The 17,029-nt window shown below is 30.0% G+C and overlaps 2 protein-coding genes across 2 annotated transcripts in view; one reads left to right on the top strand and one right to left on the bottom strand.

Annotated features, from left to right (window-relative positions):
• Nucleotides 1-17,029, bottom strand: part of LOC143064564 (uncharacterized) — a 90,050-nt gene that overhangs the window by 68,364 nt on the left and 4,657 nt on the right. The window contains exons 4-6 of the mRNA XM_076237474.1: nt 10,545-10,677; nt 2,875-2,935; nt 829-935 (exon numbers count right to left, since the gene is read on the bottom strand). Coding sequence (XP_076093589.1) covers nt 829-935; nt 2,875-2,935; nt 10,545-10,677 — 301 coding nt within the window. The remainder of the gene's footprint in view (nt 1-828; nt 936-2,874; nt 2,936-10,544; nt 10,678-17,029) is intronic.
• Nucleotides 4,646-6,610, top strand: LOC143064554 (uncharacterized). Its single transcript, XM_076237464.1, has one exon. It carries the CDS (start codon nt 4,970-4,972, stop codon nt 6,284-6,286), a length of 1,317 nt encoding a protein of 438 aa, XP_076093579.1. The 5' UTR covers nt 4,646-4,969; the 3' UTR covers nt 6,287-6,610.

Below are 17,029 nucleotides of genomic sequence, written 5' to 3'. Positions count from 1 at the left end.
GTTCAGTGTGAGGAATTTGTACAGCCTCATAAAAATTTTCAAAATTTTGCCGTTTTGGGTTAAAAAATTACGATTTGGGGTCAAAGAGCAGAATTTTGAGAATTTCACCTAGAAATGCCGAAAATTTGAAAATTTGAATATTTTAAGAAGAAAAAATTATTAAAACATGAATAAAACTGTGAACATGGTGTTAGTGAATAAAATAAATGCACAAATTATCTACAAACAAGTTTTTATTGACATTTATTATGAAGATCTCCCACTTGAGTAATAGTAGCCAGGGAAGCCATCATCTCAGAGTAGCTTCTGTCTGGGCAGCAATCGGTGAAAGAGTTAATGTCAGAAACAAGATGTAGTTTTACCCTTTGCCAGGATACTTTTCAAATTTTTAAGAAAGACAATTGAATAGGTCATTCAAATCAAAATATGTCAAAATGCAAATATTTATAAAATAATTATATTTAAGTTGAATGCTGCAACTTTCCTGTTTAATAGTTTGATATATCTTGTTATTTTTGTTACAAGAATACTTTGTTTTATTATACTTTATGTTAAAATGCCAAATTTTGATTGATTAATAAGAGGGAGATAACTTACTCTATCCCATGGCTCAGCGGGAGACCATTTTTCGGTACCACCAAGCGATACTCCAGTACTCAAGTACTCGTTGACATCCCTAATTACTAGCATTTGAGGTTAATTAGTATTGTTTAACATGTTTAACCAAAATAACTTGTCTCTATGTCTACCTACCAAACTTTTTCTATATACATGAATGTATCTTGTTATGGCCTAAGGTCAAGGTATAATTTTAGCGATGGCTCTTACCTTTTGGTATTTTCCACCAGCATTTTTAACCAGTGATTCATGTCGTACTTTAGTAAACTGCAGTCCAGTACTTGTCTCTTTAACAGTGTATGAGGCGTTATGAGGTCCTATAAAGAAAAACATAACCACATAATCATATTTTATCAAAATAAAAAATAGTCTGTAAATATTTCACTGTATGTACAAAGAAAGAAAAAAAAACTTTGCACCCCACACAAGTCAGAAATGTTGATAATGCTTCCATTGCACCCCACACAAGTCAGAATGTTGATAATGCTTCCATTGCACCCCAGACAAGTCAGAATAGTTGATAATGCTTCCATTGCACCCCACACAAGTCAGAAATGTTGATAATGCTTCTATTGCACCCCACACAAGTCAGAAATGTTGATAATGCTTCCATTGCACCCCACACAAGTCAGAAATGTTGATAATGCTTCCATTGCACCCCACACAGGTCAGAAATGTGGATAATGCTTTCATTGCACCCAACACAAGTCAAAAATGTTGAAAATGCTTCCATTGCACCCCACCCAAGTCAGAAATGTTGATAATGCTTCCATTGCACCCCACACAAGTCAGAAATGTTGATAATGCTTCCATTGCACCCCAGACAAGTCAGAAGAGTTGATAATGCTTCCATTGCACCCCACACAGGTCAGAAATGTTGATAATGCTTCCATTGCACCCCACACAGGTCAGAAATGTTGATAATGCTTCCATTGCACCCCACACAGGTCAGAAATGTTGATAATGCTTCCATTGCACCCCACACAAGTCAGAAATGTTGATAATGCTTCCATTGCACCCCACACAAGTCAGAAATATTGATAATGCTTCCATTGCACCCCACACAGGTCAGAAATGTTGATAATGGTTCCATTGCACCCCACACTGGTCAGAAATGTTGATAATGCTTCCATTGCACCCCACACAAGTCAGAAATGTTGATAATGCTTCCATTGCACCCCACACAGGTCAGAAATGTTGATAATGCTTCCATTGCACCCCACACAAGTCAGAAATGTTGATAATGCTTCCATTGCACCCCACACAAGTCAGAAATGTTGATAATGCTTCCATTGCACCCCACACAAGTCAGAAATGTTGATAATGCTTCCATTGCACCCCACACCAGTCAGAAATGTTGATAATGCTTCCATTGCACCCCACACAAGTCAGAAATGTTGATAATGCTTCCATTGCACCCCACACAAGTCAGAAATGTTGATAATGCTTCCATTGCACCCCACACAAGTCAGAAATGTTGATAATGCTTCCATTGCACCCCACACAAGTCAGAAATGTTGATAATGCTTCCAACATTTGTTTGGTTTTCTTTAAGGTTTTACTAACTATGCAAAGCAATGAATGAAAATGGAAGTAAATTTTTGATAAAAATATCAACAAGAAGTAGGTTTTCTAAATTGAATGACCTATTCAATTGTTTTAAAAATAAATGTATTGAAATTCATCAACTAAGAACAAGAATACATTTTGACAGTTAAAAGATAATCTTGAGGATGACTGAACTCAGATGCATGGATTCATGAACAGAAAATTGTGCGTCAATGCAAGTGCACACATGTTTAATAACGGGAACCCCAATGATTAGGATCCCAGCCAAATAAATCTGCCTTTGTACATCAGAACTAGTGGTAAAATATTGAATGACACATCAATATTCACTTGTCAGAACTAGTGGTAAAATGATGAATGACACATCAATATTCACTTGTCAGAACTAGTGGTAAAATGATGAATGACACATCAATATTCACTTGTCAGAACTAGTGGTAAAATGATGAATGACACATCAATATTCACTTGTCAGAACTGGTGGTAAAATGATGAATGACACATCAATATTCACTTGTCAGAACTGGTGGTAAAATGATGAATGACACATCAATATTCACTTGTCAGAACTAGTGGTAAAATGATGAATGACACATCAATATTCACTTGTCAGAACTGGTGGTAAAATGATGAATGACATATCAATATTCACTTGTCAGAAATTTTGTGGAGTATTTGATCATTTACCTTCATGGCCAAGTTCTTGTGTATGGTAAGTAAAACCTTCATGTGATTGACTTCCAGATATCTGAAAAATAACAAAATAGCTTTTATCAAATATTTCAATATTAGACCAAAAAGACTTTACCAGAACTCTTACTCAAGTAATGTCTATAGATTGACTTGAACATAGAAAACATACTGAGTACATTCAGTAGAAAGAAATGAAAGAAGCCTTTAAACTAGGAGCAACATACAGAAAAAAAGGTTTTAGGAAAATATTGAAAATGCCTTAAATATTTGTGGTCAGGTCATGAACAACTTAAAAAGATTTAAGATTTAAGTTTTTATCCTAAACTTTAGTAATAAAATAATAACAAAACAATGAGCTGATAACAGGGATGGGGTTGATTGCTTTAAAATGTAATTGATTACATCCCTTACCAAAAAGTGCTTTCATGTTGCACATAAGTTGCACATAAGATGCTCACGTTAGAAACTAACATGATTGCACACGAGTTTTTTAACATGCAAATTAGGTGAGCATTTTGTGAGCAAAAAAATTGCACATATGAAACTAACCTAATTTGCATGTTAAAAACCTCACGTGCAACTGCTCATACGAGCTTTTGTTTCACATGTGCATTTTATTAGATTGCTCATATGAGCAGTTGCTAACATGTTGCACACGTGAATATTATAGTTGACCAAAACAAAATGGCTGTTTTAAAAAAGGAATATTTTTCAAATTTAAATGAAAATCTTAAATAATTCAGTTGAAAATAAAATAACTGATACATCATATTAAAAGAGTTATTCTTTAATTATTGTCAGTTAACTATGATTTTCATATGATTTTTTTTTTTTTTTTATTTAAACAATAATCATGATCATGACTAAAAACATAACATTACATTATAAAACTAATAGAGGGACTTGCAAGTTTAGTACACAATGAATGTCTTTGATTAATAAGTACTGTATTTCAAAAAGTTTAAAAGGAAAAATCTTTATACATGTAGTACTTATTTTGAAGCAACCTGTATATATATTTCCATAAAGGACTTAAAATTGTAATATATTTCAAAATCTGACACAAAAATGAAAAATATGAAATAGAAATGATAACTTACAAATAATTAACCACAGCCACACTGGTTTTATCAGATTTCAACAATGCCTTTCTTCAAATAGCACAATATAGGACTTAACATTTTCCATATCTATCTACCTTCATTTATTGCATGCTTTTCATGAATTTGAATTTACAGGAAGTACATGACTGGGCATGTCATTTTGAAAAAGCTCATATGAGCAATGATGTAGGTTAGTTTTGAATGGTTAGAAGAATGGAAAAACTTTTCAAAGTACAAAACTAACATAAAACTAACATGGGTGATAAAAGCTCACCTGAGGTTTGAATTGCACATGTGAGCATTATGTTAGATTTTTGTGGGCACATATGAACTACCAAACTGCACATATGAGCAACCTGATTTGCATACAATTCTTACTTGCATCTCATGTGCTTCACATGTGAAACTTATGTGCTTTTGTTAGCAATTTCTGTACGGGATTACATTTACTTTGCTAATTTGATGTAATTGATTACATTACAATTACCCCTAAATTCAAATGTAATTGATTACATTAGATTACTTTCCTTTAAAGTAATCATGATTACTTTAGATTACTTATGATTACATTGTATACTGTGGTATTGAAAACAAACTTTTTAAACATTTGATCCTTACATAAAAAGCTAATCTAAAATTAGTGTTTTACATCACTACTTTTAGATGGAAGTGAAGAATCTTTAAATGAGGCATTATTGGAACTAGATTGGTTTGCGAAAATTTCTGGTTTGAATATAAATTTTTCCAAAACTCATGTGATTTGGATTGGAAGTAAAAAGTACAGCACAGAGACACTTTGTACAAATCAAAATCTTACTTGGGGAAGCACATCCTTTAAATTATTGGGTGTTAATTTTGATGTTGATTTAGAAAACATAGTTAAAATCAATTATGATGAAAATATTGTAAAAATAAAAAGACTAGTCAAACAATGGTCTAGACGTAACATTACTGTTATTGGTCGAATTACTGTTGTAAAGACACTTATGTTGCCAATTTTAAATCATTTAATATTGTCACTACCTAATCCAAGTGAAGATATTATTAAACAGATAAATGAACTTATGTATCAGTTTATATGGAACTCACCAGTTCATAGAGTAAAAAAAGATGTAATACAAAAAGATTATTGTGATGGAGGCTTAAAAATGATTAATTTACATGCTTTTATAAATGCTTTGAAATGTACTTGGATAAGAAGAATTTGTAAAAACGATTGTAAATGGCGAAATATATTTTTGTCATATGTTGATAAAGATAGATTCTTTACTTGTGGTAATAGCTATGTAAAGCAACTACAACAAAGTATTAAGAATAAATTTTGGAAAGATGTACTGGGTGCTTGGCAAATGGTAATTGAAAAAGAAATGAATTTGCACGACTGGGAATATTTTCTTTCCAGTCCAATTTGGATGAATGACCTATTCCAAATTAACAACAAACCAGTGTTTTTCAAAGACTGGCATAGTAAGGGTATTATACATGTAAATGATATTGTTGGGGAGAATGGTACCTTTCTAAATTTTTATCAATTTCAGGAGTGTTTTCAGATGGATATAGACATCATGAAATATAATAGCATAATTTCTGTGCTAACTAAGACTTCCAAAAAAATTAATAGGGGAGATTATAAATTAGTATCTCCTTTCATACCATCAGTAATAAAGACCATTCTCAAAAGCAAAAAGGGATCTAAAGATATGTATTTGGTGCTAAACAAAAACAACACTGTTCCTACAGGAGTAAAAAGATGGGAAGCAATTTTAGTTTTAGAAAATCAAAACTGGAAAAAGATTTTTCAATTACCATTTGCTATTACAAAAAATACTAAGCTACAATGGCTTCAGTATAGAATTAATCATAAAATTCTGGCAACAAATACGTTTTTAAACAAAATTGGGATAGTGCAAAACCCATATTGTACTTTTTGTAACACTGAACTTGAATCAATTGAACATATACTGTGGGACTGTTATTATGTACAACAATTTATTGAGCAAACTGAAATGTGGTTTCTCCAGAATGGTATTAGTATACCATTTACACAAGATATTTTTTTGTTTGGAAATTTATCACGAATGTACAAAGGTGACCCTCAAAATAATATTTTTCTCTGGATTAAACAATATATTTATAATACACGATATTTTAAAGGAGAATTAAGTTTAACGGCATTGATTGAAAAAATAAAGCATCATTATATTTTGGAGAAGAAGATATCAATTAAAAATAAATGTTTTGACAAGTTTAATCAAGCTTGGTGCATTTACCAAGAGGCTTTACAGGATAATTTGGTGGACTAGCAACTATACAAAATTAGCAGACATCAAACTAAATTATTTTTTGTTTTTTTGTTTTTTGTTTTTTGTTTTTTTTGTTTTTTTTGTTTTTTTTTTATTTTTCTTAATCATCTTTTAATTCTTTTATTTATTAATTCTCTATACTTTTTTTTGTATGTCCTTTTTAATAAGATACAATTATAAAATCCCAACAAAATGTTATTTTCAAGTTCTATACATTTTCTGATAGGTTGTATTATATTACATTCATATATATGAGCTTAGTGTTTGATAACTGTACTGTTGTATATTATATATGTTGGATAAAAAAATAAAAATAAAAAAAAAAAAAAAAAAAAAAAAAAAAAAAAAAAAAAATTAGTGTTTTAATATTTTAAATATAAACATGTTATTTATAAGAACTTAGAAAAGGAGCAGTGTAATATTTGTATTGTTTGATGACATAATTTATATCATCTTATTTGACAGATTTACTTTGAATGTAAATGTCTCTGTGCTTTCTCTGTTATAGGAATAACTTTGTTTTTTTTAATATTTTAGCCCAAATCTAAAACCTATTTTCAAGCAAAAAAAAGAAATCAACAAATAGCAGAATAGTGATTGTTTAATGATCAAGTAGCCTTTATGTCAGTGTTGATATAATTGACACTTATGTTTTACGGGTGTGAATCACTACTTCCATTTTATAACAAAAAAAGTATGTGAGCTTGGGTAATTAAAATGAATTGTTTTGATTGGAATAATCCATAAATTTGTATACAATTTAATTTTTTATTATATACATGATTGTAAAATTTATATTTCTATACAAACATATTAAGAAAACACATGACAAAAAATTATGAATTTTTGTTATAAAAATTGTGAAAAAATAATTGGTTCTAAATTCCATTATCATTTAAAGTCAAAAATCAAAGTCAATATAAAGAGCAAAATTTTCACTTATCCTTAACAGTCCTAGAATTTTCTGCAACCCAAGGGAACAACAAAATATTAAAAGAAGCACACATCTTATATCACAAGGGCTCAATCTCAAAGTGAAACTTTTGGAATACCATTATTTGTATGCTGTAATAATTTGTATAATATACCAATATGAATAACCTTGTCAAAAGCCTTGCGAAAATCTACAAAACATACATACAATTTACCTTTGCCTCTTTTAACATATTTTTCTATGAGACATTTTAGTACAAAAATGTGATCCGAAGTGCGAGCTTTCTTAGAAAAACCAATTTGAGTTTTGTTTATGATATTATTATCAGATAAAAATTTATCAAGTCTGTTATACAGAATGGTATTGAAAAGTTTGCCAAGACTATTATTGATAGCAATACCTCTGTAATTTTCAGGGTTCTGCGGGTTATCAGATTTGAATATAGAAGTAATGTAGCTCTCAGACCATTTATTGGGATAAATGCCAGATAGAAGAATGGCATTAAAAAGTTTTAGTAAGCAATCTTGCATATAACTCTGTGAAACTTTTAACATTTCATTTGTAATAGTGTCTAGACCTGGACTTTTACCAGATTTTAATTGCCTCAGGGCTTTTTGGAGTTCACCAGGGGTGATTTTAAAGTCAATCTCACTGAATCCAAAGTTTTTCTTTTCTAATAGTTCAAGTTTACTCTTTATCTCTTTTATCTTGGACTTTATGTGTTCATTTTCAGGAATTGATGACAAGTTAGAGAAATATTTATACCAAATGTCACCATCTATGTTGTTTTTAGTTTCTGAATTATTTTCAAGACGGAGTTGATTGACAAGGTTCCAATAATCTTTTGGATTTTCTGATTCTAGATTGCTTAATCGGTCCAAAATATTTTCTCTAAATTCTCTTTTCTTTTTCCTCCTTAGTTTGGCAAATTGTTTATTAAGTTTAAAAAAAGAGCCACGCACTATCGGATCTTTCGGAAATTTTGACATTAATACAGCTTGATCATTAACATGTTTTTCAAACTTTTTAAATCTTGGTCAAACCATTTTTTATGATTACATGTTTTTACCCTTTTCTTCTTCTTTTTTAGTGATACTTTGCACACTTTTTCGTATATTGAATGAATACTATATGTGGCATTATTCACATTCTTTTTGTCTAAGATAATTTTGTTATTTAAAAAATATTTTAGCTCATTTTGTAGGACACCAAGGACACACTATAAAATAAAGCATCATTATATTTTGGAGAAGAAGATATCAATTAAAAATAAATGTTTTGACAAGTTTAATCAAGCTTGGTGCATTTACCAAGAGGCTTTACAGGATAATTTGGTGGACTAGCAACTATACAAAATTAGCAGACATCAAACTAAATTATTTTTTGTTTTTTTGTTTTTTGTTTTTTGTTTTTTTTGTTTTTTTTGTTTTTTTTTTATTTTTCTTAATCATCTTTTAATTCTTTTATTTATTAATTCTCTATACTTTTTTTTGTATGTCCTTTTTAATAAGATACAATTATAAAATCCCAACAAAATGTTATTTTCAAGTTCTATACATTTTCTGATAGGTTGTATTATATTACATTCATATATATGAGCTTAGTGTTTGATAACTGTACTGTTGTATATTATATATGTTGGATAAAAAAATAAAAATAAAAAAAAAAAAAAAAAAAAAAAAAAAAAAAAAAAAAAATTAGTGTTTTAATATTTTAAATATAAACATGTTATTTATAAGAACTTAGAAAAGGAGCAGTGTAATATTTGTATTGTTTGATGACATAATTTATATCATCTTATTTGACAGATTTACTTTGAATGTAAATGTCTCTGTGCTTTCTCTGTTATAGGAATAACTTTGTTTTTTTTAATATTTTAGCCCAAATCTAAAACCTATTTTCAAGCAAAAAAAAGAAATCAACAAATAGCAGAATAGTGATTGTTTAATGATCAAGTAGCCTTTATGTCAGTGTTGATATAATTGACACTTATGTTTTACGGGTGTGAATCACTACTTCCATTTTATAACAAAAAAAGTATGTGAGCTTGGGTAATTAAAATGAATTGTTTTGATTGGAATAATCCATAAATTTGTATACAATTTAATTTTTTATTATATACATGATTGTAAAATTTATATTTCTATACAAACATATTAAGAAAACACATGACAAAAAATTATGAATTTTTGTTATAAAAATTGTGAAAAAATAATTGGTTCTAAATTCCATTATCATTTAAAGTCAAAAATCAAAGTCAATATAAAGAGCAAAATTTTCACTTATCCTTAACAGTCCTAGAATTTTCTGCAACCCAAGGGAACAACAAAATATTAAAAGAAGCACACATCTTATATCACAAGGGCTCAATCTCAAAGTGAAACTTTTGGAAAGGTAAATTTATGTGGTAAACTGTCCAAAAAAAAAGGCACACATTTACAAAAAAAAATGTACACCCTACATACCCTTAAGCAAGAAGTATACTGAAACTGAAATTATAAAATAGTTAATAGGATCAATCATATATATATTGAACATTAGTTTGAGGATTTTTTTTTATTTATGCTTGTATATAAAAAAAACAATTTTTATGTATAAAATTTGTAATCAGCAAGTAATCATTTGAATGTAATTCAAAAGAAATCTGAAAGTAATCATGATTACACCTGTTTTTGCATTGTAATCGATTACATTACAATTACTAGTAATCAGAAAATACATGATTACTGATGACATGTGATTACACAGCAAAATGTAATCGATTACAATTGATTATGATTACTGATTACAATTACCCCATGCCTGGCTGATAAACATGATAAAGGGTTGTATCTTAGATAATTCATCAATTTGACCAAGGAGCAACACAGAAATGAGTTCATATCATTTCATGTCAAAGTGAGTGGTAAATAATAAGATCAATTCCTCATTTCATGTCAAAGTGAGTGGTGAATAATACGATCAATTCCTCATTTCATGTCAAAGTGAGTGGTAAATAATAAGATCAATTCCTCATTTCATGTCAAAGTGAGTGGTAAATAATAAGACCAATTCCTCATTTTATCATAATGATGTAATCCTTCAAAAATTGAAAATCAATATTTAAACCTTTGTATAAAATTACAATTAATGCATTAGATAAATAGACCATCTTGGAATTTATCAACAAAGAAGATGAATATCATGAGTACAGGAATATCAGACAATGTCAGACTTGTCACAGTAAGAACAGTAATTAAATGTGGCATACATCATTGTACATACAAATGTATATAAAATGAAAGGTCAAAAGGGGTAAAAAAAAAATGAAATGTTTATAATTACTTCTCCTTCTTCATGAAGTCTTGATGCCAGAAGAGCAGCAAATCCTTTCTTCGATGCCAAGACAAAATCATCACTTTCTTCTGGATGGTACACTCTTAAAATTTTTCCTTCAGGTGTAATCTCAAAAGAGAACCTAAAAAAAAAAGCAGTTAGAATCACTGGCTAAGATTTAGTGCAAAAGCTGTTTTGTTTTACTTTACAATACAATATTTTTTTATTTTCCAAATTAAAGGGCCCATTAAGAGCATAACATTAATTACAACATGACATAAACATTACAGAGTGATTAAAGAAACATAAAATAATAATTCAAATGCATGAAGAAAGGATCAGTGGTCAAGGGGAGATAATTTTGATATATTTTAGAGTATTTAACTAATTTTCTGATTTTCTTAGTTGCAGGCCTTTATCCAGGTATGCACATAAAATAGATAAAAATCAATAAATCAGATGGAGAATTCTCTAGTCTATGCCAATACATAAACATATGTGTTAGCAAATTTATATAAAGAGGATATCTACCCAGTTCAGACAGGACTGCTACATTTGTGCACATCTTTGAAACACCAATAATATACTTACAAAATTTTAAATTTAGCTTCTCAAACTCCCAATCTTTAAATATGTCATAAAGGGACAAATTTTTCCTTTTAGAAGTAATATTAATAACACCCCAATTTTCACAACCATAAGTTACAATTGGCTGTATACAGTGATCAAATAAATGCAAAAGAGTTTTAATAGGAGGATTAGATGATTTCAAATCTTTATAAAGTTTAAAACTGGCCTTTTGACCTTTTTGGAATAATTGTTTCCTGGCTTCATTAAAGTTTCCAGTATTTTGGATGACTATGCCAAGATATTTGTATTGTTTAACACATTCAATAGAATTATTTCCTACATTGAAATTTTCATTAAGGAGTCTACCACTCCTATTGAATATTATAATCTTGGTTTTCTTCACATTTATTTCCATACACCAATCTTTGCAGAATGTGCACAAAGTATCAAGTCTCTTCTGAAGCCCTTCTTTTGAGTCAGATATTAATACAAGATCATCAGCATAAAGTAGACATGGTATCTTTTCATCATTTAAATTGACATCATCATAATTGTTAGATTATATATCTGGCAAATCATTAATAAACAGTTTAAACAATGTGGGACTCAAAACGTCACCTTGTCGTACACCAACATTATATCTAAAAAAATCAGTTATTTTGTCTTCTACTTTAACACACACTTTGTCGTTACTATACATAGATTTCAAAATATTATAAAAAATACCATTATTTGTATGCTGTAATAATTTGTATAATATACCAATATGAATAACCTTGTCAAAAGCCTTGCGAAAATCTACAAAACATACATACAATTTACCTTTGCCTCTTTTAACATATTTTTCTATGAGACATTTTAGTACAAAAATGTGATCCGAAGTGCGAGCTTTCTTAGAAAAACCAATTTGAGTTTTGTTTATGATATTATTATCAGATAAAAATTTATCAAGTCTGTTATACAGAATGGTATTGAAAAGTTTGCCAAGACTATTATTGATAGCAATACCTCTGTAATTTTCAGGGTTCTGCGGGTTATCAGATTTGAATATAGAAGTAATGTAGCTCTCAGACCATTTATTGGGATAAATGCCAGATAGAAGAATGGCATTAAAAAGTTTTAGTAAGCAATCTTGCATATAACTCTGTGAAACTTTTAACATTTCATTTGTAATAGTGTCTAGACCTGGACTTTTACCAGATTTTAATTGCCTCAGGGCTTTTTGGAGTTCACCAGGGGTGATTTTAAAGTCAATCTCACTGAATCCAAAGTTTTTCTTTTCTAATAGTTCAAGTTTACTCTTTATCTCTTTTATCTTGGACTTTATGTGTTCATTTTCAGGAATTGATGACAAGTTAGAGAAATATTTATACCAAATGTCACCATCTATGTTGTTTTTAGTTTCTGAATTATTTTCAAGACGGAGTTGATTGACAAGGTTCCAATAATCTTTTGGATTTTCTGATTCTAGATTGCTTAATCGGTCCAAAATATTTTCTCTAAATTCTCTTTTCTTTTTCCTCCTTAGTTTGGCAAATTGTTTATTAAGTTTAAAAAAAGAGCCACGCACTATCGGATCTTTCGGAAATTTTGACATTAATACAGCTTGATCATTAACATGTTTTTCAAACTTTTTAAATCTTGGTCAAACCATTTTTTATGATTACATGTTTTTACCCTTTTCTTCTTCTTTTTTAGTGATACTTTGCACACTTTTTCGTATATTGAATGAATACTATATGTGGCATTATTCACATTCTTTTTGTCTAAGATAATTTTGTTATTTAAAAAATATTTTAGCTCATTTTGTAGGACACCAAGGACACACTATAAATAAGATGTGGTACGAGTGCCATTGAGTCAACTATCCATAACTTACCCACATCAACATTTTCAATGTTATAGGGTAGATATATGCAGCTGATAATGTTTATAGGGTGAAGATTGATTTTATTTTGGATTGTGAACTTATTATCAAACATCATGCATTGCATTTCAGCACTAGAACATATATTCAAGTAATATTTTGAATTGGAGTTATCTTCCTTTGTTCATAATTGTACTTACAAAAAAAAATGTAGAATGGATAGATCCCTACTTTCTACAACTATTCAATGTTTCAATAAAATAGTACTAGTACTAATATATATATACATTACACATCATTTTGGAGAAATAATATCAATAAACTGCCTAACATCATGAACATTGGCACAAGTATAATCCAAAGAATTTTCACGTCATTGCACTATATGTCTCTCTGCTATCAAAGGTAAAGATTTTAAAGGCCTGAAATAGCTTAAAATATATAACTTACAAACCAGTAACAATAGAGTTTTGATTACAATTTGTATCAATCTTTACCTCAAAAAGGCAAACTTTAATAACGAAATAGCCAAAAACAAATTGTCTTAACAGACAATATAGGGAATAAGCTTCAAAATTTCACTCCAGTGGCCCAACTTATTGAACTGACATATGTGAAAAGTTTGTATTGACCATAAGGAAATATTCTGAAAAAAGTTTGGACCCAACCAAATTTTTAGTAGCATTGGCTACTGGGTCCCTGTAAAGCTTATTCCCTCAATCCCTACAATATTTACATTAGTATTTCACCTTTGCACAACATATGGGAAAATTTGGGGTACTTTGCTAATTTGCATAGCAGCCATTTTGCCTTATCATGACGGCAGCAATAGGATTATATATGCCCCTTTAATAAAAATGCCAATATGCCAGTCCCTATGTTGAATCCACAATTTGTCCACATATAGGTGAATTGTACATGCTTTTAGGCTTCTGTCCGTGTACAAATGAACACTGTCTACTTTGACAACTTTCGGCCTTTTTAGGATGGGAAGCGTAACCGTAGTATAATTGCTATATAAAATAACAAAAAATCGTAAAAAAGCAATATTCAAAACAGAAATAAAGATGTAAGAAGATGTTGTTCATGATTTGTCCGCATATAGGGAAACACTTTGTAGGTTGAATTTTAAAGTTCAGGGCCGTAACTAGCCTCTTTTAATAGTGAGGCAAAATATATAAAAAAAATTTGGGCGAGGGGTCAGGGGGCCACTTAAGGCCCCCAGAAGCTCTAAGAAAAATAACGCAAAATCGTGCATTCTGAGCGTTTCCCAGACTCTTTCTTGCATTGAAACGGCTTAATTAATTTTTAGATATTTTTTTCGACAATCAGGTCCCAAAGCAAAAACAAAGATTCATTGTAATTTAAGACTTTTAGCAGAGACAACATTAAAAGACCGATATGTAGGATAAAGCAAATATCGTAATTTTCATAATTATTTATACTGTATCTGTCTGTCTGTTCTTGTCTTGTATTGTGATTAGACTTTGGTGATTTTTTTATGACTAGATTTAAATATAGTGACATTGCAGTAATATACTTTAAGTACTAGTACTGCTTAAGTCCACACTAGGGACCATCTTCACCTTGTTTTACGATCTTTTACGGTATTAATGATTCTTTAAAAGTATTGTTGAAGACCACCCGGCAACTATCAAGATAAAGAGCAGGAACACAAACTTTGACCATTGATCATTTGTATTTTTTCTATGCATTGACTTTGTGTGCGATTATGTCCCCATACTCCTTTATTGTCTGTTAGAGGGTCTCAACACGACTTAATGCAAGTTTAACCTTTCAATGTAAAAGGGAATATATGGCAACACCTTGTTTTTTTTCTTCAAATTATTTGATACCGGGAAATATGTGACCTTACTTTAATTCAAACCATGTCAGCTATCTAGTTTTATTTACAATAAAACAAACTGTTTTGTATTCTTTGATATCAATTTCAATTATCCATGCAGAAAGGACATTTTTTTTTGTGTCCACATAGTAGCATCCCATGTTCTTAAAATATATTTCTCACACAATTCTGGACATCGGTGGACATGCAACATTGCAAAACCACGTTTACAAATGAAAATCAACGCTCAGACTATAGTCATAAAGTAAGACAATAAATGAACAAAAGACAAACCCGGAACACAGAAGTACAAACAATAGACCATCAACTTTGAAAACTAAAAGGAAAATAGTAACATGGATAACGAAAAACATCCAGGGGATACACCAGAGAGTGAAGAAAACTTGATTCTTGCAAGACACTTTCCGTGAAAACAATTTTGATTCATTTTTTTTTTTTTTTTTTTTTTTTTTTTTACATGAGGCATTTGCCTCATTTGCCTCAATGTAGTTACGGCCCTGAAGTTAAATAACTTTTAACTTACCTGCTTTCTAAAGTTTTCGGCCAAATTCTTTTACAGCAGATTTCATTGAGTATGTAGCCAAAGGTAGTATCTTTGGTTAGCTTGCTTGTTAGCTGAACTGTGAATTCATTATCAGGTCAGGTATACTACACTTCTTTCGAAGTAGCCTAGTCCAACAGACAGATAGATTGGTTATCTGCCGGACTAGTCTACTCTTAAAGGAGGGTAGTTTACCTGACCTAACAATGACTTCACGGTACAGCTAACAAGCAAGCTTACCAACGATATTACCTTTGGATACACACTCAATGAAATCTGCTGTAAAAACATAATGATTTCAAACTTCCCATTTCATATAAAGTCAAATTTTAAGCATTTTCCCTTAGAATTACACAACATTTTTGTAAATATCCACCAAAGGAAGTTTTCAAAGACACATTAGTTTTTATAGATCCATGACGGAAAAGGACTAGATTATCTGCAAATTTGATATAATTTATATTTTCACTCTTAAGGGGGCTCCTGGGTATAAATGAATTTTTTTTTCTAATATAGGATTTCGCTATATTTTTTCATAAATGAACTTTATCATATACTTAAAAGAAAAATGAAATAAAAAAATGGGGTCACCGTTCATTTAAGCTAAAATCTGCCTCTGGAAGAAGCATACATTTTTGTTAATGTCCTTTTTTTCTGTTGAACTAATAGGAGAAAAAGAGGAAATATCGAAATAAAAAAATAACCTAATATAAGAAATCACTTAAATTTTACAATTATTTAGTTTATGTACAGCTTATTTGAAAATAATAATAAAAAATATAGGTCACCGATGAGTTAAAAAAGATATTTCAAACTTAAGGCCAAAAAATGGCATGTTTGCACCAAAGGGAGATAATTTGGAGCTTTTTCAATTTTTAAAGTCATTTGGGGCCAAACCAAATCAATTTTTTGGGTTGTTTTTTGTAGTTACAACTAATAGTGTAATAAATAAAATTTGTAATGAAAAAATAAAGGTTTAATTTTTTGCTAAAATTTTTGTACCCATGAGCCACCTTAAACTAAGGGAAGTAATTTAATCAAAAGGGCATAAGTCACGTGGTGCTAGTCATTAATATGAGGCATGCGTTACCTGTAAATGGGAACGAAGTCTGTATGAATTATTTTTTGTAACTTAAGTATTTGTTAAAAAAAAGAAATGAAAATACCGTAACGTTTCCGATTTTGGTTCTGTTGTTAGGGATTCTAGTTGTGACGTTATTTAAATTATGACGTCATATGCAATGTAAACAAAGAAACGCTATCATCAGGTAACGTTTTTTCATATCAAGGAATTATTAAAAATGAAATTGGTATTGCGCGTTCCTTCCTATTTTATACTAGACTGATAAATATATATTTTACTCAAAGTTTCATACAAACGAGACCGGAAAAAGGAAGTACATTGTACATTTCTGCGCCGGTCCGGGATTTCAAAACACGACAAAAAAAATTTGAACGATTTTGAGTTCATTAGTACAATGAAAAATTCGGGAAATTTTCCCGTATTTTTTTTTTATTGAATTTTCTACTGTTATTGGGGACTCCGTCCCCATATTAAAATTAAAGTACCCTTGATTTTGCCATATGAACCCATATAACAATCGGCAAAGGTTCTATACAAAGTACATTGCATTATAATACATAAAATA

The sequence above is a fragment of the Mytilus galloprovincialis genome, chromosome 1 (genome assembly GCF_965363235.1).
Source record: "Mytilus galloprovincialis chromosome 1, xbMytGall1.hap1.1, whole genome shotgun sequence".
Classification (NCBI taxonomy): Eukaryota; Metazoa; Mollusca; class Bivalvia; order Mytilida; family Mytilidae; genus Mytilus; species Mytilus galloprovincialis.
The sequence above is the reverse complement of the archived record's forward strand: the minus strand, read 5'-3'. Positions and strand labels throughout refer to the sequence as shown.

Excerpts from the sequence above, each read along its gene's own strand:
- LOC143064554 (XM_076237464.1), top strand. The coding sequence starts at position 4,970 with ATGTTGCCAATTTTAAATCATTTAATATTGTCACTACCTAATCCAAGT.